We start from the raw sequence: 19421 nt of genomic DNA, 5'->3' as shown, positions 1-19421 counted from the left end.
TGTCATCTGTCATCAGTCACATGACTATAATCGAGCCAACTCTGTTCTGTGTCAGTCTAATGTCTGACATGTACGCGAAGATTCAGTTTTTTCACAGTGGAAGTAGTTTATATAGCTCAATCAACTCATAGAATATCTTCATACATCAAATAGAGTTAAGAAACCACCAATTCTACGTCGCTGAAGCTCATTTAAGATAGTTCAGTAGAAATAGTCACTCTATACGAGTACTACACCTGTTTTGTTTACCGATTCTTTTAATGTTTCCCACTCACAAATGATACCAATGCTGCTCTATTTAATGAGAGAGCTGCATTGAAATCCATCACACTCGATACCTCCATTCAAATTGTCTCTTACTTCAAAATTCACATGTCACGTGATCAATATTATAAACCACCTTTCAAATTAAACCCAAGTTCAAGTAAAACCATGCTCATCGCCTATCGACTAGAGATTTCTACGAAGACCCAAAGCTCTTTCCGATGCTTTCTCTAAGCCCCAAAACATGGGAAAAACTCAAAGATTGGATACTACAAGAAATAATCGAAAAAGACCCCGATATCGCTGCTGAACTGGCTGATTTCGTCCTTGAAATTATAAGAGATCTGCCAAACGTCAGTGGTAAGGCAAGTGGCTCTGGTGACCCCGAAGAATTAGCTCAGTTGCAGCTCAAAGGAATTGTTAAAAATCCACAAGAAATGCTAACACAACTGCCGTCTAAAATTCACACGGTTGAATCAACGGAAAAAATTCCTGGTCCCACATCGTCTGTTAAAGTGGTCAATATTCCAGTCCGAAATTTATCCAGAGATCAGATCAGAGGACAGTTCAAACCTTTCGGCTCCATCAAATACTGTAAAATCTCTATACAGAAGCGTCAAGCTGTTGTACAATATCACAACGAGTCATGTGCGATCCGGTGCACCAAGGCTACCTCCGTCATATTCAACAACAGGTTTGTCAAAGTCGAGTTATTTCACGGAAATATTGAAGACTTCGAAGGTGTTACAATCATACCACCGGTCTGTCATCAGAAAACTGAACAATCTAATACCATATCAAAACAAGCGTCGTCTTCCTCAGAGCAGAGCACCGTGAACAAGCGAATAGAGCGGGTTCAAAATGTTCAGCAGATTCTATTTGAGAATAACCAAAAGTCTAATGAGACGTACAAGACCGATTTCAATGAGCTTTTGCTTTCCAAAGAAAAGCTTCTCCGTGCTCATCAATCGCTCCTTCAAGAACTACAAAGAAAGACTACAGAGTTATCCACAGACGATAAAAAACCAAGCATTGGCCCACTTTTACTGGAGTTTAAACGGATCCAAAAAAGCATGGATGAACTAAACATCACACCCACCGAGATGACAGACATCAAAGTACGAAAAATGAATATGGATCATCCCAACGAGTTCGAGGTCAAAGACGCTCGCACAGCAGCGGCGAAAAAGAAGCGAGCTAAGAAGTTAGCTTCGATACGTAAAAAGATTCGGAGGAAAAGATGAATTCCCAGATCGGCCTAGGGCTGATCATGAAACGAAAAAAAAACAAACAAACAAGCAATACATTACAATTTCAGACACCAAGATGCCTCACGCCTTCATTTCCATTCTGTGAATTCCGTTTCCTTCTATTTAGTTTTGCCGGCAATCACAGACTGCCCATATCTCGCGTTTTGGCACGCATTCGTTCGATTCGTGCTTTCAGCTGAGATGTTACTTCGGCTGCGCGTTTCCAACTATCGTCATTGAAAAGGTTACTACTGGTGCTGGAAAATTGATCGGCACTGGAACTCCCGGATTGCCTTCCAATTAAATTCGCCTCATTTCTCAGTTGTAAGGAGTTAACCCTATGGGGGAGATCATCACTTGACTCGCTGGGTGACCTCACTCTATTGCCTAAACTCGATACGCGACTGTTGAAATTTCTTTCCCGTTGACCTTCTGCTGATGGTGAACTTCGTCCGTTTGACGATGATGATATTACTCTTCTAGGTGGCGGTGTACCGGGTGGTGCCTGTGAAAGTGGTGCAGAGGGGGGATCGAATGATAAGGCAGATCTTACCCCATAGGTTGAGGAAGGCAGCGTGGTCTTGGCTTCTAATTCTGCTTCGAGAATTGATACGCGGTCTTGGAGGCGGGTTATTTGCATGTCTTTGGAGCGCAGCTCTAAATTCCGCTCATGAAGCGTCGCCTGGGCTGTACTCAGCTGTTGTTGAAGTGACGATTTTTCAGAATTTATTCGAGAAGATCGACTTTGGAATTCTGTGATAGTGTTCAGGAAGTCTTGGCGCTCTTTGAGCCACTTCTGCTTTTGACCACGCAGATCATCCAACTCTACACTAACAGCTTGGTTCTTGCTAGAGGCCATTGGAGAGTCGGTGGTCAAAGAACGCGTGGTGAGCCTTGATTTTGCTGAGGGCAGACCATTATGATGGGGCTCAACTCTATTTCCCGTCTTTAAGGGCGAAGAAGGCCCTCGTTTGGATGGTAGCGTAGAAAGTGGCTTACGAAGAGAGGTCGCTCCTCCATTAAAGCCTGGAGATGTCAATCCGGACTTCATTGGGGCCTTGCCGCGATACGTATCTGGTCCGTGGGATGGAATAGGATTTCTTTCTCCAGCCGTGTCTTGTGGTCGCTGCGTGCGTAGTCCACCAGCTACTTGTGCTCTTTCGAAATGCTCGTAGACTTTCTTCTTCTTCAAATTGTCGAGATTATCAATCACATCTGAAACCTCTCTTTCACCGACAAGCTTCATCAACGTCGCGATACATTCGTACCCAGTGTCACGGATGGCAGGCTGTGTGTCACCGACAATTTTAAGCGCTGCTTGAGAGATGTCAGGAACCAGCTTTATTACTAGTTCATCATTAGGGTTATGAGCTTCTGGCTTCCAGGTTTGTAAGAGATGTGTCAAAAACTTTGTACTTTCCATTCGTACCTGGGGGGTCTTGTGCGCCATGAAACGCAATGTTTCCTCTAAGCAGGAATCAACACCGCAACATTCTGAAATTTGTATAAGAGCTTGACAAATTGCTTCATTAACCGATGCTTTCTTTTCTTTAGATCTTTCCAACAATGCAGTCAGCACTAGCGAACCATACTGTCGGTTAAAATTGATCGATAATTTTGAGCACAACTGTTGGATACATTGAGCTGCCAAGGTCACAGCTTGAACATTGGCATCTTTTTCTATAACCTGAGCTAAGGCTCTCAAAAAATCACTATAATCCTGATTTTTGGCCTCGAGCTTTTTGACAGGTAGCAAGATTTGATTTAGAATTTCTTCAAGACATTCGACTCTGTCTTTCCACTTAGATGAAGAAATTCGATCATTGAAATCGATAGGAAACTTGTCCAGTATCAAACTCGCGGGTAATAGATCAAAAGCATTGATTAGAGGACCTTGCGAGCCCTTGGTCATGTTCCCACCGTTCTCCTGACCGAGCTTGAGAGCACCGCCCATCAGGGTGTCACCATCTTTATCAGTTTCCGATTGCTCGGTATCCTGCTTTTTTTGCCATTGGAATGGCCTTGGTTGAGAAGAAGGAGGAATTTCCCCTTTGTATTGCTGGAATGTCTTGTCCAAATCACGCTGTTGGATTGGTTTCAGTCTCTCAAGTAGAACATCCTGCAAGAGATCACGTCCCAGCCATTTGTATAATTGTAAAATCAAATCCATGGTCTGTGAACGAACAGTTTTGTCGGCATGACTGGAAAGACGCGGTATGGGCTCCAAGAATAGCTGGAGAAAAGCCGGAAGGTTTGTGACCTGCTGCAACCCGAAAAACTCAACTATTCGAGCCATGCATTCTACACAGTTTGCGACAAGACGCGGCAGTTTGTTTTTTAGCAATGGTTCCAAAAGCTCGATGGATGCAGTGATGGATTCGTCTAGTGACACCAATGTCAGTATACATTCTTGTGTTTTCTGCTTTGTAGCAGCTCTAGAAGAGCCCAATCCTTTTTCGGCTAGAGGTGGGATCCATTGCACTCGTAAAGAATTGGAAGACGGATTTTCAGGAAGTTGACACAAATATTCTAGAAGACTTAGTAGCGCTGTCACAGCTTGTTCTTGCGCCACAACGTTGGAATCCACGATGTATTGGGCGAAAAGATCCGGGTTCGTCCAGTACTGAGATATTTCACGTGGAATCGACCTAATGGAAGCTTTCTTGAACGCATTGTTCAGCTCCTGGTAACCGTGCATCCGTGCTTTCCATAGTTTGTGGTTTAACCTTTCTGACAAGGGAAGAGAGGTAAAATCGCCGTCTTCTGTTTCGGACATGGTTCACTAAGCCAAGGACGTCAAATTGACCTAAGATCACGACGAGGGACCCGGGATGTGGGGATATATCGGAGCTGGTGGTGAACAACATTTCAAAGAAGAGATGAGTTTTGAAAGATGATCTGTGTTTACTATTGATATTTCACGAAATTTAGAGATCACAAGGTACGTATGTGACGCACGGTGTAGGACACGACGGTAAATAAAGAAAGTGACAATGGGTTTTTGGATGAGTGAAACTATTCCGAGACCAAACGGCTGTATTCCGAGACATTTTAGTAACCATGGGACTTGAAATGGGTTCCTGGACGGTCTTGGTACGTCAATTGTAGCATATTTCTAGGTTCCATTATAAGTGGAAAAAGTACATCTCTCCGTACTGTACATAGTGTAAAAGGGACCATATTATAGGCAATTCCATCAGTCTGGGGGAGCGTCACTCAGTGCGATTGGATTTATGGTCTCGTAGAGAACTAATTGTGAACTTTTGTCGCTGTCAACGTGTCACGTGGATGTGATCTTTTTGTCATAGATCTGACGCTTGACAGACAGAGGTTCCCATAATCTGACATTCTGAGCTTAATAGAAAAGGTGAGATTACCGCTGATAGCTGGATAGTACAAACATACAGCTTTCTTGACATGTAGACTATTGATTCGAAGTTCTGGACAGTAGGTGTATAACTTTTACCCTTCCCTTCGCAAATCATAGATCACGTGATACCTTTCCATCAAGACGTATATATATCAGTATTAGTATACCCTACAAGATCATTCCCTAGTACCCGTAGTTTTGTCGCTTTCTTATATAGCCAGCGGGCTTCTTTAAAATTGTAGATCAAAACCACAATTATTGTCGGTTAGCTAGGCAAACATTCATTTAATGCCTGAAGTTGGTACCCACCATTGAAAACACATGCACGGGGTATTTTTAAGTTTTGAATCGGAAGCCACGGGAGTATTGGAGCCGAGTTAGGTCCTATCACAGCATTCTTACCACCGTGATAAACTATACTAGCATAAAGTCATGACCTGACAGTTATCTCGTGACCATTTTTTATCTATATTGTACGCACTGCCTATTTGATTTACAGTTCAGGGCAATTTGGCCGAGTGGTTAAGGCGTAAGATTAGAAATCTTTTGGGCTCTGCCCGCGCAGGTTCGAATCCTGCAGTTGTCGTTATTTTTTGAAGATCCAATAAAGTGTGTACGACGTCTTCCATTGCTGTTTAGTCGCTAAGTCAACGAGTCACACACGCATAATTGCTCTATCAAGTCTACAACGTTTACACTCCCGCCTCCAATTCCTCGAACGTTCGTCTAAGCCATCCTCATCGCAATGAATGTCTATTTGTCAATTATGGCAGTTTGAACTCGATTTTTCTCGTAGTTTCTACCATCATTCGAAAATCAATCCATTAGTCAAGCTGTCACAAGAGTCTCTAATTACAATAGCTATAATTCTCGCAAATATCAAGACCTCTTTAATGAAGGTTAGTTGTTTGTCATAAAGCTTAGTAAAGTCGATGAGTTCCAGCTCAACCTTTAAATTGGTAACATTCATAAATTTTGCATATAAAAAGGGCAATGAAAAATACCATGGAGGGCATTTATCGAAAAACTTGTAGAAACCAAAGTTAAACACTGGTTTATTGACCTTTTTTAGCTCTATAGAACCCCCCTTTTTACATACTCACATATCATATTTCACAATGGTCGCCCAAATCGCTAACGTTGCAGACTTCGACAAAGTCATCCAAGCTGATAAATTGGTCGTTGTCGACTTTTTCGCTACCTGGTGTGGTCCTTGCAAGATGATCGCACCAATGCTAGAAAAGTTTGCTGCTGAATACTCGTCTGCCGATTTCTACAAGTTGGACGTCGACGAGGTGCCAGAAGCTGCTTCCAAGAACGATGTCTCTGCCATGCCTACCATCGTGCTTTTCAAAAACGGTAAGATTGTGGACAAGGTTGTCGGTGCTAACCCAGCTTTGATCAAGCAGAAGATCGCTGCCAATGCTTAAACAGCAGGAACATCCTTCAAAAAGATGCCACTGAAACGAACGACAAAAGTCAACATGAACATGCTTTGTATCTTATCTAGTCTATCTACTCGCAATATGACACATTGACAACTCTGCATTGACGAACGAAGATCCCGGTGTGGTGAGACTTTGGTGCTACGTTCCTGATTCACGCCAATAGGGCTGCAATCTCAGCGTCCGTGAACCCAAATATGTAAAACGCATCTAGCAGCGATTGGGTGTTCAGTTTCGAAGGTGCGGCCTCCTGGACCCTTGGTTTCGCGTTCCACGCGATCCCAAACCCTGCAACGCCCATCGCAGGTAAATCGTTTCCTCCATCGCCCACCATCACGGTTGATTCCACGGGCAACTTGTATTCACGGGCCAGTTCCAGCAAAGTTTGCGCTTTGCATTCACCGTCCACTACATCTCCAATAGTGTGTCCGCTAAGGATTTCAACACCGTTTTGACTTGGGTCATTTTCCGTGGCCAAAACATTGGCTCTGGCAAAATCTAGCTCTAGCACGTCTTTCATGTGGTTGGCGAATGGAGTGAACCCCCCACTCAGTACCGCTAGCTTGCACCCCATCTTTTTCAATCCACGACACAATTCAGGTACGCCTTGAGTGACCCGCAGTTTCTGTTTTATTTCGTCGTATAGCGTGGCCGTCTTGATGCCTTTGAGCAACCCTACACGCTCCGCAAGTGACTGTTTGAAATCCAATTCGTTATTCATGGCACGCTCTGTGATCTCAGCGACTTTTTCCTCGACTTGTGCATATGCAGCGATCAATTCGATCACTTCCTGGTAGATCAGAGTGGAGTCCATATCGAACACTACCAAACCCTTTTCTTTACGGAATTTCGAGTTTTCCTGCACAATAATGTCCGAATTGTCGCTTTCAACAGTCTTCAGCATTTGGCGCAAATTTGAAACGCTTTGGGAGGTACTGAGGAAGTAATCCTGGGCACGGGCAGATAGTTCCACTTCAGAGTCAATTTTTACGTCTTCTAGACCACGTAGAAAAGTGGTAATTTCACCTTTAAATTCCTCGCTCAAAGCTGGATCATGTCCGATGACTGTCACCACAATTTGAGCACTCATTCCGTCTGATTAATTCAATATTCTTTACCTGATCTCACACACTGGCTCTGCTCATCTTCATTAACATCGTTAATTTTTCACTCTGAATTCTGTTAAGTATGGGCTTATGTAAGCCAATAAGTCTAATAATCTGGAAAAAAGCCAGACTCACCCAATAATTAACTAGGTGAAAAGAGAGATATCCAGATTCAAGTGAACTTCGAAGGGTCGATATCCATTCATTAAGCACCATCTAAAGGCCCTAGCTGGTTTCTTTCGTTTCATACAGTTTTAGGTATACTGCTACTTTTTTTGCGGCCTGAATTCGACTAAAAACAAGCAAGAAAACCTTAACATAACGATCTCGACGTTGCTTGCGGATCGCTAACTCTTGATTCTAATCGGAAACCGGTACAAAACATACTTCCCCACTGTCCACACATCATGTCTAAAGCACTGCGTATTTTGGTGCCCGTTAAGAGGGTCATCGACTATGCCATTAAACCAAGAATCAATAAAGCCGGCACTGGTGTCGAGAAAACAGGTGTGAAATTCAGCATGAACCCATTCGACGACATTGCCGTTGAAGAAGCCGTGCGCATCCGGGAAGCGCACAAGAAACTGGTGGAAAACATCCATGCAGTGTCGATTGGACCTACTAAGGCTCAGGATATCTTGAGAACAGCACTGGCCAAGGGCGCCGATACGTGCACGCTGATCGACGCAAAGGAGACAGAATTGGAACCGCTAGCCGTGGCCAAGATTTTGAAACAGGTTGTCGCCAAGCAAAACGCGAACTTGGTTATCCTGGGGAAACAAAGTATCGACGACGACTGCAACAACACAGGCCAGATGCTTGCTGGGCTCTTGAACTGGCCACAGGCCACGAATGCGGCGAAAGTGGAAATCGATGAGTCGTCCTTGGTGGCAAAAGTGACCAGAGAAATTGACGGCGGAGAAGAAACCATTAGCGCACCACTACCGCTCGTCATTACCACTGATCTGCGTCTTAACCAACCGCGTTACGCCACATTGCCCAACCTGATGAAAGCTAAGAAAAAGCCCATGGAGAAAATGACCCTAGCGGACTTCTCAGACGTCTCTACCGAGCCTAGACTACAAGTTCTCAAGCTTGAAGAGCCACCTACCAGATCTGCAGGCGAAAAAGTAGCTTCTGTCGATGAGCTCATTGAGAAATTGAAATCCGTGAAGGCTATCTAGACCCACACGTTTTAGTTGGAAAGATTAGAGAATTCCAGCGACGAACGTTTTGTAAATATATTCTCCCAGAATGCCTCTATGTACGAGAAAAACACCGGGTTCACATTTCTTCGACTAACCCTCTTTTTCATCCGTTTGCGTTTCAAACCAAAAACTCTGCTAGTTCTACCGGTCAGAGTCCCTTTTCCTTGCGTCGTGCTGGTGATAAAACCCCGCCAGTAGTCATTCCTGGTGGTCGTTTGGATAGACAGTTTTCTGAATACCATGAGTCAAATTCCGCGGTTTTTCGGTGTCGCAAATCAATTGCTTGTTGAATTTGTTTACATTCGTTGATCCAGGCTTGTAAGTGTTGTTTGACAGGAGTTGGTTGCGGCAAGTTAATAGGTGAGAGATTCAACTTGGTCACCGTTTGAGGCAAGAGTGAACTGTGGCCATTGCGTAAAGTTATTTGACGAAGAAGATCTTCTGCTGATTGGATCATGAGGGACAAGAAGTTGAAGAAGGCAGAGAGACCTGTTAGAGATGGAGGTCTTATGGGATGAGAGATGCGATTATGCTGGTTAATATAGGTTAAAGGTAGAAGTTGACGAGTACTCATGAGTACGCCGGAACACAGCGCAACATAGGAACTAAGGTAAGTCGTATGAAACACTTGTGGGTATCGTATCAGAACTGTTTAGTGGGTGGTGTAGATGAGAGGGTTGAAGAGTCCTTCCACGTTGTGCGCGGAGCGAATTTCTAGAATACTTGAAAAATGTCCGAGAAAAACGAAGCCCTCGAGAGTTCCAGAAGTGCCGGGTGTCTTTAAATACAATAAAGTGCTGGGATCCAGCACTTCTCTCTACTTCTCCTGGCACCGTCTTCACAGGCTGGTGTGATTGGCGCTTTTGACATTCTTTGTCACTTTTGACCACCGCCGTCGCTGACGCTGGACCACGTGATACAAATATCTATATACCATTATAAACATAAAGAAAGCCAGTTTCCGGCTCACAGTATCGCTGCCAATGTCAGGCACTCATCATTCTCAGATTCCGCCAATCTGTCTTTGTCTTATTCAAAAAACTCAAATTTCAAAATTTCGAGGTACGCACACAACCCCGAAGTTAAAGTACATCGACGACGGAAAAAAGCTCTTCCAAATAGGTTCCAAACAACTCCAAACCAATCCAGGTATCTATCCAGCGTTCACAGCCGATAGTTTATCACCATAACTCACGCTTTCCGTAAAAAGCTATCTCGCTCGGACATTAACGCTATATATACGACGACGTATAATATATATATAATCAACCCATAGGAAAACCTAACCTACAATAAGTATCCACTTCCGCTCACAACTTCAACAAGTCCATAGCTTTATAGCCCTTTCATCTAGTCTCAAGCGGCCTTCATTATATATAATGCTAAATACGTCTCCTATAAATATCGAACAATGGCTTCAGGACAATGGCCACCTCTTGCAGCCTCCGGTTAACAACTTTTGTCTGCATAGAGGCGGCTTCACGGTGATGATCGTGGGAGGACCCAACGAGCGAACTGACTATCACGTCAATCCGACTCCGGAATGGTTTCACCAGAAACGCGGCCACATGACCCTGCGGGTCGTGGACGAGACTTTGCAAGGTGCAGATCGCTTCAAAGATGTGACGATCAACGAAGGTGACTCGTACCTGCTGCCTGCAAAGGTTCCACACAACCCTGTTCGGTATGCAAACACCGTAGGTATTGTTGTGGAGCAGGACCGTCCTGAAGGCCAGCACGATATGCTGAGATGGTACTGCCGGAAGTGCCAGTCCGTGGTGTGCCAATTCGACTTCCAGATGCGTGATCTGGGCACACAGGTGAAAGAGGGAATTCTCGCGTTCGACAGCGATTTGAAGCACAGGATATGCTCCCATTGCGGAACTGAGAACTACTCTAAACCGCAGTAGAGAGAGACACCTGAAACTATTGTTCAAACCGATATATTCAAAGAGAAAATATCCCGTCAATGCTATAACAGAAATTTCTTGTAAGAGTGCAATTTGTTGAGAGAGTTCAATGTTGGTGACTTCGATTGGAGTACTGGAGCAGAGTTGGTGGAATTGCGACTAAGAAAACGCTATTATCCTTCACTTTCTCACATTGCAAGGGAAACTGACGCTGCAGGAAGATAGTCGTTAATTAGACGACATCGAAGTGAAAAATTCATGGTAATAGCCAAAATTCGTTAAAAGTATTGAAGAAACATCTCAAGACAGCACGAAAGCAGCTTTAAGATGGCTTCCTGTTACTGTGGCGATATACAAGACTCTATGTCTAAAAAATCTGCTTTCAAAGATGCCAACGATGCGCTGGTAGCGTCGACAGATCCGCGTCATCCTGCTAACCTTATTTGTTCGCTGTGCAAACTGTTCTACTACAACAACTGGGTGACCGGAACCGGCGGCGGAATATCTATCAAACATCCAGAAACTGGCCATATTTACATCGCCCCCTCGGGCGTGCAAAAGGAACAATTGAAGCCTGAACACATGTTCGTCATGGACCCAGTTTCTAAGGACTATCTACGCACTCCGGAACTTTACAAGCCCAGTGCATGCACACCCTTGTTTATGTCTTGCTACTCGCAACGTGATGCAGGTGCTGTGATCCACACTCATTCACAACATGCAGTGATGTGCTCTTTAATTTTCGACAAAGAATTCCGTATTGCGAACATCGAGCAGATCAAAGCCATTCCAAGCGGCCAAAAAGACCCCGTTACTGGAAAGGATATCAATCTGTCGTTTTTCGATACCCTGGTTATCCCAATCATAGACAACACTGCTCACGAAGAAGATTTGACGGACGGCTTGCAGGAGGCGCTAGATAAATACCCTACCGCAACGGCTGTCATTGTGAGGAGACACGGGATCTACGTGTGGGGTCCTACAGTCGACAAGGTCAAAGTTTTCAACGAGGCTATCGACTATTTGATGGAGCTCGCATGCAAAATGCGCCAATTGGGAATCCCACCGGACTGTGGTATTGGCGAGGAAAAAAAGTATTTGAAGGGATGAAAAGAGAGAGAGAGAGAGAGAGAGAGAGAGAGAGAGAGAGAGAGAGAGCTCTTTGAGTTATTAAGTGGCCCGTTTTTTCTTAAATTCCACTATTATTATTTTTGGACCTTCTATTACTATACCATTATAAAATGACGTGGTGTGTGTGTGACACGACCAAAATGCTAATTCTCATGCGACGTTTGCAGTGTGTGCTGCTGTTGTTTTTGGGCCCAAACCTGTTGCCACACAACGTGCTCGTCAGGCACATAATTTCGCGTGTCTTTGAGCGATTTTGCGCCCTGAAAAGCCAGTTCCTTTTCTGAGTCTTCCAGAAGCCCACAGCAAACGATCTGGTTTCCACGTAATACGTACGAGCTGGCCAAATTTTCGCCAGATACACGGTCTTTGACCTGAGAAATCAGCAAGTTTGTACTATTGTCAAAGCCCTCCAGCGTTGCACACACACATTGGCCCTCAGTCGTGACCACTACCACGCGCTTGTTGAGGAAGTCCTTCAGCAAGGGCGACATAAGCGAACACACACGCTCCGTGAGTAAACGCGTGCGTGGTTTTTGACAAGTACTCAATAGCCCAACAAGCTCGACGTACTTGACGGGTAAACCTACAGACTACTTGAGCTAGGTTGGACTTTATAGTCCACCTTTGATGTGATGCTTTCTGTCTTTCTTTATACTAGAATGCGTTTAAACATGAATAATTTCCAGGTCACTGAACACGGACATATCCGTATATAGTGATACTCTTCTTTCTTAAAAATTTGATGATTAGGTAATACAACCTAGCCATCTGGATATACCTTTTAGTAGAAATTAGCCGCCGAGCCTACGAATAGGCCATAAAACACACAGAAGTTGGTTGGAAACAAGCGATTTTAGAGCTGTAACATGTCCGATAGTAACGTCCCAACGGAATGCTCGACGCCCAGGCCATCGATGTGCGAAGAAACGGACCGTCAGATCCTCAAATGGGCTGGGAAACTCGAATTGGAGTCTATTGATTTGCGGGACAAGTCTTCCAGGCTTTTCCAGATGCTGGAAACAAACTCACGGCTGCTGAAAAGCTCCCATGAGAAAGTGGCATTGGCCACAGCGGGTTTAGGGGATCTCAAAGGTGTGTAAAGACAGTTGAAAACCCGATATTCTATTTTGCTTCAACACATTTCTAACAAGCAAAGCTTTGAAAAGAGCTGCAAGAACAGGTCAAACAGGTGTCACAGCATTTGGAAACGTTTGCGAAAGCACAAACAGCAAACGAAGCCAGTGTAAAAACGTTTTATCAAAATCTGGGGGATTTATCGACCAAAAACGTTGCACTTAGGTCGTCTGAAATCGAAAGAATTGCACTCAACAATGAGGATAGGATCGATCAGATTATGCATCGTTTTAACAACCAAGCTCATGCTACTCTTGCGGAGCAATCGGCACAGAACGTGGCTTGTAATGTAAGGGCTGAAAGTGCATTTACAAACTTACTGGGCCAAACAGTTGCAGCTTCACAGGTGCTGAAATCGGTTTCAGCGGAAACTGCCAGGAATTCGGATCGAATGGTGGCATTGGAGGAGCAAGTGGGGATTCTGAAAGGGAGCATTAGCGCTCTTTGTGAGTTCAAAAAAGAAGTGACAGGGGTTGAAGAATTGAAAGACGAAATGAAGACTCTGAAAGAGTTGAAATCAGATATTGCCTCTTTACGAAAATCCACACAGGGTTTGGACGTTTTAAGTAGTTTCAAAGCAGAAGTGGAAGAGTTGCGAAGCTTGAAAACGGATGCTGACGCCGTGCTCAATCTGAGAATGGAGATCAGTGCACTTCGAAAACTGATTGTTACAACACTACGAGAAAAAGAGCACAAGCCTCAGGAATTGATGTCCAAACTATCGCCAAAATCGATTCATAAAGTGTCCAAGCCCGTGTCACGACAACTGCCTAAAAGGACGCAGACAACTGCTGGCACACGTTGGATTATCCCCTGGGATGAAGTTTCAGACAACGATTCCGCTACATTGATGTCATCGGAGTTGTAAAGCCAGATATATGACACTTGAGATTTGTGCAGAGCATGAACACGGATGTCGCTGGAGCTCGAATTCCTTTACTAGGGTCGGCAAAAATTTCAAAATGACTTTATCACATTGCAACATACTTCAAGAAATCGAGATAACCACTTCATCTCTGGTTAACGTTGACGACGGAGCGTTGTTTATCTATGTTTACAACAAGCGTTCCCGCATTGCCCAAGTTACCTTTGGTTTTTAACGTGCGGTAGTAAAGCTCGTAACAGGGCATGTATCGCAAAACAAAACTCCGGACTTGCTCTTCGCTCATGCCGTGGCCTGTTTTCGCAATCAAATCATTTTCCTGTTCCTGCCGCCAAGCGTAAACGTTTTCAACATCTGCGGCGATTATAACCCCAACTGAGAATTGCTTGGTGTCCTCCCAAAGCAGATCAGCATAAGATTTTAAAGATGCATTGATCTCTGTGTAGTTGTTCAACGGATGCACACCAAGAACATTTCCACGTTGTGTTGACGCTTCGTTCCACATGCAAGTGAGGCTTTCTCGAGACACACTTTCAAAACCTAGAAACCAGCCTTCAACAATCACGATATCCACCGGTAATTGCACTTCCTTGCTTGACTCAACTCTGTCGCCTTCTCCAGCATATTGGGACTTATCATAGGCCGGGATTTGTGTTGAGCCAGTGTTTTCACACAACCGGCTCATAAACTGCTGCAGCAATTGCATGTCGTGGGTACCTGGCAGGCCTCGACCCTGTAACATGGCGTTGTCGGGATAGTGCTGAGATAGTGTCTGTTGATCTTTGTGGGTGAGGTAAAAATCATCAATGGAAACAACAATACTTTCCAAATCGGGTCTGGTCTTTCCAAGGATTTGTTTAACACCTTCAGAAGAGAACGTTTTACCTGATCCTTGCGGGCCTGAAATGTACACAACCAACGGCTGCCGAATTCCATTTAAAGTTGTTCTTGGATCATTGAAATGATCTTGATAACGCTCCAGAACAAACTGGGTGGCCACCTGCGCGACAGTGGCTCTCGTACTCATTGCTAGGTTGTACGTGCCGTTGGAGGGGAAAAAATCGGGGAAGTGGTTTATGAGCTGACTCGAGGACGATTACCCGTGAAGAAAGAACAATAGGAAGCTTTCGAACGAAAAGGTGCAGAAAAAGAGGCAAAAGCGTTGAGAACTCTTAGTTTTAGCCTTTATCAACTTTTCGAATAGCTTCGTTAGCAAAGTCTAAAGATGCTGCCTCGTTTACTTGCCTTAATTCGCACATCCGAAACAAAATTCGTTTCCGCAGTACCCGGGCACGCTCCACCTGGTGCAAAGGCTACGTTCGGTGGAACAATAGTGGCACAATCGTTATGGGCAGCGATTAAGACCACCAGCTCTTCTTTTGAACCTGCGTCGCTCCAATGTTACTTTCTAGTGGGTGGTGATCCAAAGGAACGCATTAACTACGAGGTAGAGCTGCTAAGAGACGGCAGGAACTTTGCACATCGCCTGGTGCGCGCGTACCAGTTCAAAAAAGTCATTTGTGTTACTACAATTATGCTGTACAATGCACAAGCCTCCCGTCCTCCACCGAGTGATGACTCCGTCTCCTTTCTCGAAAACATGGGAAATTTCCCTGAACTAACAGAAATGCGCCCTGCCGCCCAGCTTTTTGAACACAAAGTTGTTGGGAACTTTGATAAATATCAGCATTTGCATGCGTCTTGGAAAAGCCCTGAAGTTCTTAAGCCATTTATCAAGCGGTTCGAGTCAGGAGCGGTAGAGTACCGATTCCCAGAAGACATTTTCGATTCAGCTGAGTACCGCGGCAAAGACAAGCAACAGCATCTTACGAAGCTCGACTATTATCAGCGTGTGAGGAGACCCTCTTCTAGGCACACCGAAGAAAGTGAAGAAATAAACGATCCCAGATTCCAATACGTTCAATTTGCATATTTGACGGATGCGTATCTGTTACTGTGTTTACCATATTTCCATTTACTCCCGCTATATTGTCACAAATTCAGTGTGTCCCTGGATCACACAATTCACTTTCACAAACGGCCCAACGTCCAAGAGTGGCTGGCCTTGAGAGTTACTAATCCTAGATCACAAAACGGGCGACATCTTGTTCATGGAGAGTACTACGATAGCAATAAGGAGCCTGTAGCTTCGGTGACACAAGAAGGGCTTGTGATCTACGATAGCCCCGCCAAGTTGAGGTCCCGTTTTTAAACGGATCATGGATCATCGCGTCATTTGCACCACAGAAATATTGATTAAGAATCTAGCTTTTAAATCTCAATGTCATCTATTATACATTCACTCTTAAAACATGCCCTCAATTTCACCTTCGTCATTAACCTCGATGTTCATGAAACCGCAATGAGTGGGCAGGCCAGGGATAGTCTGAATCTCAGCTGCGAGCGCGTACAAGTACCCAGCGCCAACAGATGCGCGTATATCACGGATTGGGAACGTGAATCCCGTTGGAACACCCTTTAGATTTGCGTCATGAGATAGAGAGTACTGAGTCTTTGCTATGCAGATTGGCAATTTGTCAAAGCCTTGCTTGGTGTAAAGCTCGATCTTTCTTTGAGCTTCTGGTAAGAACTCGACCGAGCCAGCACCGTACATTTTCTTAGCAATAGAACCGATTTTGTCTTCAATGGACAAGTTTTCGGTATCATAAAGAAATTGGAATTCCTGATTTGGCTCATCACAAGCCCTTATCACACCCTCTGCCAAATCAGTCGCACCTTTGCCACCTTCTTCCCAATGGTTGGAGACAATAGCATCGAATGCGCCAGCCTTTATAGATTCTTCTTTAACAACATCGTGTTCCCGGTCTGTGTCTGAAGACATCTTATTGATAGCAACAACGACGGGAAGGTTATAAGTTTTAACATTCGCGATATGTTTGGCCAAATTGGCACACCCCTTTCGTAGAAGATCAATGTTCTCGTTCAGGTACTCAGTAGGCAATGGTGCTCCCGCTTTCACCTCAGGACCGCCACCGTGAACTTTCAGAGCTCTAATAGTAGCCACAATGACCACGGCGTCTGGAACAAGGCCAGATGATCTACACTTGATGTTCAAGAATCTCTCACCGCCCATTGTAAAGTCGAAACCAGCCTCCGTGACAACATAACCTTGAGTTTCTTTCCGGATTTCGTCGCTGACGCCTGGCTCAACACCCGCCAGCTTCAAGGCAATCTTGTCAGCAATAGCGGAATTGGCACCAATGGAGATGTTAGCAAAAGGACCGGCGTGGACGAACACCGGTGTACCTTCCAAAGTTTGCATGATGTTGGGCTTGACAGCATCCTTCAAAAGGGCCGTCATTGCACCCGCACAACCAATGTCTTCGCAAGTGATGGGAACACCAGCTCTCGAAGTACCAATCACAACGTTACCCAATCTTTCCCTCATATCAGCCAAAGAGTTGGCCAATGCCAGGATAGCCATACATTCCGAAGCAACAGAAATGTCAAACCCTGTCTTTCTGGTGATACCACGTTCACTGGGGGCTTCACCAATGGTGATGCCTCTCAAGAATCTATCATTACAATCCACAACTCTTCTCCAGGTGATGGACTCAGGATCGATATCTAAACGAGCAAATCGGGTCATCTCCTCAGTAGTCAAGGAGTCTGGGTCCTTCTTGTCGATGCCCAACTTTCTTAGTCTTCTCAACATGGTAGGTGTGAATTTTCTAGTTCCACGCTTTGTGGGCACCAGCCTCTTGTACAAGGCTGCATCTTTCTGTGTTTGTTCATGGAAGATTCGGGTATCAATTGCAGCTGCCAAAAGGTTGTTTGCCATAGATATGGCGTGAATATCACCAGTGACATGCAAGTTAAATTCATCCATGGGGATGACTTGAGAGTAACCACCTCCTGCAGCACCACCCTTGATACCGAAGGTTGGTCCCATAGAAGGTTGACGGACATTGGCAAATACGGTTTTATTCAGATGAGCTCCAAGAGCTTGAGCCAACCCCACGGTAGTAGTCGATTTACCTTCTCCGAGAGGAGTAGGCGTAATGCCTGCAACAAGAACATATTTACCATTTTCTCTTGTAGCCAAACGGTCCAAAATGTCCAATTTGACTTTAGCCTTGGTGGATCCATACGGTTCCAGTTCAATGGGCAGAATACCAGCCTCCGATGCAATTTGGGTTATTTCTTTTGGTTTCTGTGCTCTTGAGATCTCGAAATCCGAAGGCACAGGTTTCTGAAGGTTCAATGACAGAGGAATAAATTCTGGTTTGGCATTGCTGTTAAGCGAACGCTTTGCAGCGGTGAATACATTGCTCATTAACATGGCAACAGTCATGGGGCCCACACCACCTGGAACCGGGGTTATTAGTTTGACAGCTTCACGAGTCGCTTCGAATTCCACGTCACCTACACATCTGTAACCGCTTTTTTTAGTGGAGTCGTCAACGTAGTTGGTGCCCACATCGATCACAACACAAGTGTTGTTGCCTTTGAACCATTCACCTTTCACGAATTCAGGCTTCCCGATGGCCACAACCACAATATCGGCAGTGGCCATGTACGACGAAATGTCCTTGGATCTGGAATGAAGAACAGTAACGGTAGCGTCTTTGGATTTGAGCAATTCAGCAACGGGAGACCCAACAATGTCAGATCTTCCGAGCACAACGGCTTTAGAGCCAGCGATAGGCACTGCAGACCTTTCCAATAGCTCTATGATACCCTGAGGGGTGCAAGGATGGAAGAAGGGTTTCCCGTTTTTCTTATTGAGTTCACCGATGTTGTGAGGTCCAAATCCGTCCACGTCCTTCTGGCCAAGGACAGCAGATGTGATTTTGTCCTCATCAATGTGGGGTGGCAGTGGGAGTTGCACTAGAATACCGTGGACATTGCTGTCATTGTTTTTTTCCTGGATCTTAGCGAGTAGCTCGGATTCCGTGACACCCTCGTGCAAATGCACGAAAAGCACGTCGATACCGGCTTCGCTTGCAGCTTTCCGTTTCATTCTAACATAAGTTGCAGAGTCCTGACGGTTGCCAACTTGAAAAATGGCCAAAGTTGGCCTGAGAGACGCATTCTGCGTTTGCAATGTTTTGATCTGGTGTGAGATCTCATCGCGAATTGTCTTGGCAATGGCCTTTCCATCTATCAGCGATGCTACCATGGTTGTATATTGTAGTCAGATAGAACCTACTAACCTGACAAGTTTCCGGTTCTTGAATGCTAAAGCGATCCCAGCAGGTACTGGCCTTATATATAACACCGCTTATCGTGATCAATCGCCTACGGCGTGATGAAATCGGTTGTATTCATGCCCTTATGGGTTATTATTTTCCTGACTCGGGTATGAAATACGACGGAAACATTTCGCCACAGTGAACGGGCCCATGTGAAGGCATGAATTTTCGCGATGAAAACGTCAGTGACAGCACGCAACGAGCTGGGTACGCTATGATGGCGATTATGGAAGTATTTAGGCAGAAAAGACGGGAAAAGACTATACAAAAAAACTGACATTGTAAGTAGAGCGGTGAAAAAAGAGTGCTGTAAGGGTGTGTGAGGGGTCAAGAATACATTTTCTTGGGTTCAAAAAGACGCTGAACACATCTAGACGGGTTGCAAGACCATCGTAGTACGTCCAGACGTAGTTTTGGTGTGGTCATCAAGTGGTATATAGATGTGAGCTATTGATCTTGGACCATTGGTGTTATTAATTTATATTTTAGGTCACTGAAAACGAG

The 19421-nt window shown here is 44.8% G+C and overlaps 12 protein-coding genes, 1 non-coding gene and 1 pseudogene across 14 annotated transcripts; 8 read left to right on the top strand and 6 right to left on the bottom strand.

Moving 5' to 3' along the window:
* Window positions 1–485: 485 nt before the first annotated feature.
* LALA0_S06e01376g (LALA0S06e01376g1_1) lies at window positions 486–1508 on the top strand (the record flags this gene model as incomplete). The annotated part of the gene is made up of 1 exon (XM_022771737.1): window positions 486–1508. One exon carries the CDS (start codon window positions 486–488, stop codon window positions 1506–1508), a length of 1023 nt encoding a protein of 340 aa, XP_022628910.1.
* A 145-nt stretch (window positions 1509–1653) lies between these two features.
* On the bottom strand, window positions 1654–4290 carry STU2 (LALA0S06e01354g1_1; the record flags this gene model as incomplete). The annotated part of the gene is made up of 1 exon (XM_022771736.1): window positions 1654–4290. One exon carries the CDS (start codon window positions 4288–4290, stop codon window positions 1654–1656), a length of 2637 nt encoding a protein of 878 aa, XP_022628909.1.
* Window positions 4291–5388: 1098 nt separating this feature from the next.
* LALA0_S06e01332r lies at window positions 5389–5470 on the top strand. The gene has a single exon. It is a non-coding gene; the product is annotated as a tRNA-Ser (tRNA).
* A 532-nt stretch (window positions 5471–6002) lies between these two features.
* Window positions 6003–6314, top strand: TRX2 (LALA0S06e01310g1_1; the record flags this gene model as incomplete). The annotated part of the gene is made up of 1 exon (XM_022771735.1): window positions 6003–6314. One exon carries the CDS (start codon window positions 6003–6005, stop codon window positions 6312–6314), a length of 312 nt encoding a protein of 103 aa, XP_022628908.1.
* A 169-nt stretch (window positions 6315–6483) lies between these two features.
* Window positions 6484–7419, bottom strand: SER2 (LALA0S06e01288g1_1; the record flags this gene model as incomplete). Its single annotated transcript, XM_022771734.1, has 1 exon — window positions 6484–7419. The coding sequence occupies one exon, from the start codon at window positions 7417–7419 to the stop codon at window positions 6484–6486; it is 936 nt and encodes a 311-aa protein (XP_022628907.1).
* A 423-nt stretch (window positions 7420–7842) lies between these two features.
* CIR1 (LALA0S06e01266g1_1) lies at window positions 7843–8619 on the top strand (the record flags this gene model as incomplete). The annotated part of the gene is made up of 1 exon (XM_022771732.1): window positions 7843–8619. The coding sequence occupies one exon, from the start codon at window positions 7843–7845 to the stop codon at window positions 8617–8619; it is 777 nt and encodes a 258-aa protein (XP_022628906.1).
* A 172-nt stretch (window positions 8620–8791) lies between these two features.
* Window positions 8792–9100, bottom strand: MVB12 (LALA0S06e01244g1_1; the record flags this gene model as incomplete). Its single annotated transcript, XM_022771731.1, has 1 exon — window positions 8792–9100. The coding sequence occupies one exon, from the start codon at window positions 9098–9100 to the stop codon at window positions 8792–8794; it is 309 nt and encodes a 102-aa protein (XP_022628905.1).
* A 922-nt stretch (window positions 9101–10022) lies between these two features.
* On the top strand, window positions 10023–10553 carry BNA1 (LALA0S06e01222g1_1; the record flags this gene model as incomplete). Its single annotated transcript, XM_022771730.1, has 1 exon — window positions 10023–10553. One exon carries the CDS (start codon window positions 10023–10025, stop codon window positions 10551–10553), a length of 531 nt encoding a protein of 176 aa, XP_022628904.1.
* Window positions 10554–10880: 327 nt separating this feature from the next.
* LALA0_S06e01200g lies at window positions 10881–11663 on the top strand (annotated as a pseudogene). Its single transcript has one exon. A coding segment is annotated over exon 1 (783 nt).
* Window positions 11664–11827: 164 nt separating this feature from the next.
* LSM8 (LALA0S06e01178g1_1) lies at window positions 11828–12175 on the bottom strand (the record flags this gene model as incomplete). The annotated part of the gene is made up of 1 exon (XM_022771729.1): window positions 11828–12175. One exon carries the CDS (start codon window positions 12173–12175, stop codon window positions 11828–11830), a length of 348 nt encoding a protein of 115 aa, XP_022628903.1.
* Window positions 12176–12550: 375 nt separating this feature from the next.
* REC107 (LALA0S06e01156g1_1) lies at window positions 12551–13686 on the top strand (the record flags this gene model as incomplete). The annotated part of the gene is made up of 2 exons (XM_022771728.1): window positions 12551–12776; window positions 12851–13686. 2 exons carry the CDS (start codon window positions 12551–12553, stop codon window positions 13684–13686), a joined length of 1062 nt encoding a protein of 353 aa, XP_022628902.1.
* Window positions 13687–13828: 142 nt separating this feature from the next.
* Window positions 13829–14728, bottom strand: TDA10 (LALA0S06e01134g1_1; the record flags this gene model as incomplete). Its single annotated transcript, XM_022771727.1, has 1 exon — window positions 13829–14728. The coding sequence occupies one exon, from the start codon at window positions 14726–14728 to the stop codon at window positions 13829–13831; it is 900 nt and encodes a 299-aa protein (XP_022628901.1).
* A 198-nt stretch (window positions 14729–14926) lies between these two features.
* Window positions 14927–15913, top strand: TES1 (LALA0S06e01112g1_1; the record flags this gene model as incomplete). Its single annotated transcript, XM_022771726.1, has 1 exon — window positions 14927–15913. The coding sequence occupies one exon, from the start codon at window positions 14927–14929 to the stop codon at window positions 15911–15913; it is 987 nt and encodes a 328-aa protein (XP_022628900.1).
* A 93-nt stretch (window positions 15914–16006) lies between these two features.
* Window positions 16007–18844, bottom strand: ADE3 (LALA0S06e01090g1_1; the record flags this gene model as incomplete). Its single annotated transcript, XM_022771725.1, has 1 exon — window positions 16007–18844. One exon carries the CDS (start codon window positions 18842–18844, stop codon window positions 16007–16009), a length of 2838 nt encoding a protein of 945 aa, XP_022628899.1.
* Window positions 18845–19421: the final 577 nt, after the last annotated feature.

This window comes from Lachancea lanzarotensis, scaffold LALA0S06, assembly GCF_000938715.1.
Source record: "Lachancea lanzarotensis genome assembly LALA0, scaffold LALA0S06, whole genome shotgun sequence".
Lineage (NCBI taxonomy): Eukaryota > Fungi > Ascomycota > Saccharomycetes > Saccharomycetales > Saccharomycetaceae > Lachancea > Lachancea lanzarotensis.
Note: the sequence above shows the minus strand (reverse complement) of the source record. Positions and strands in the feature narration are given on the sequence as shown.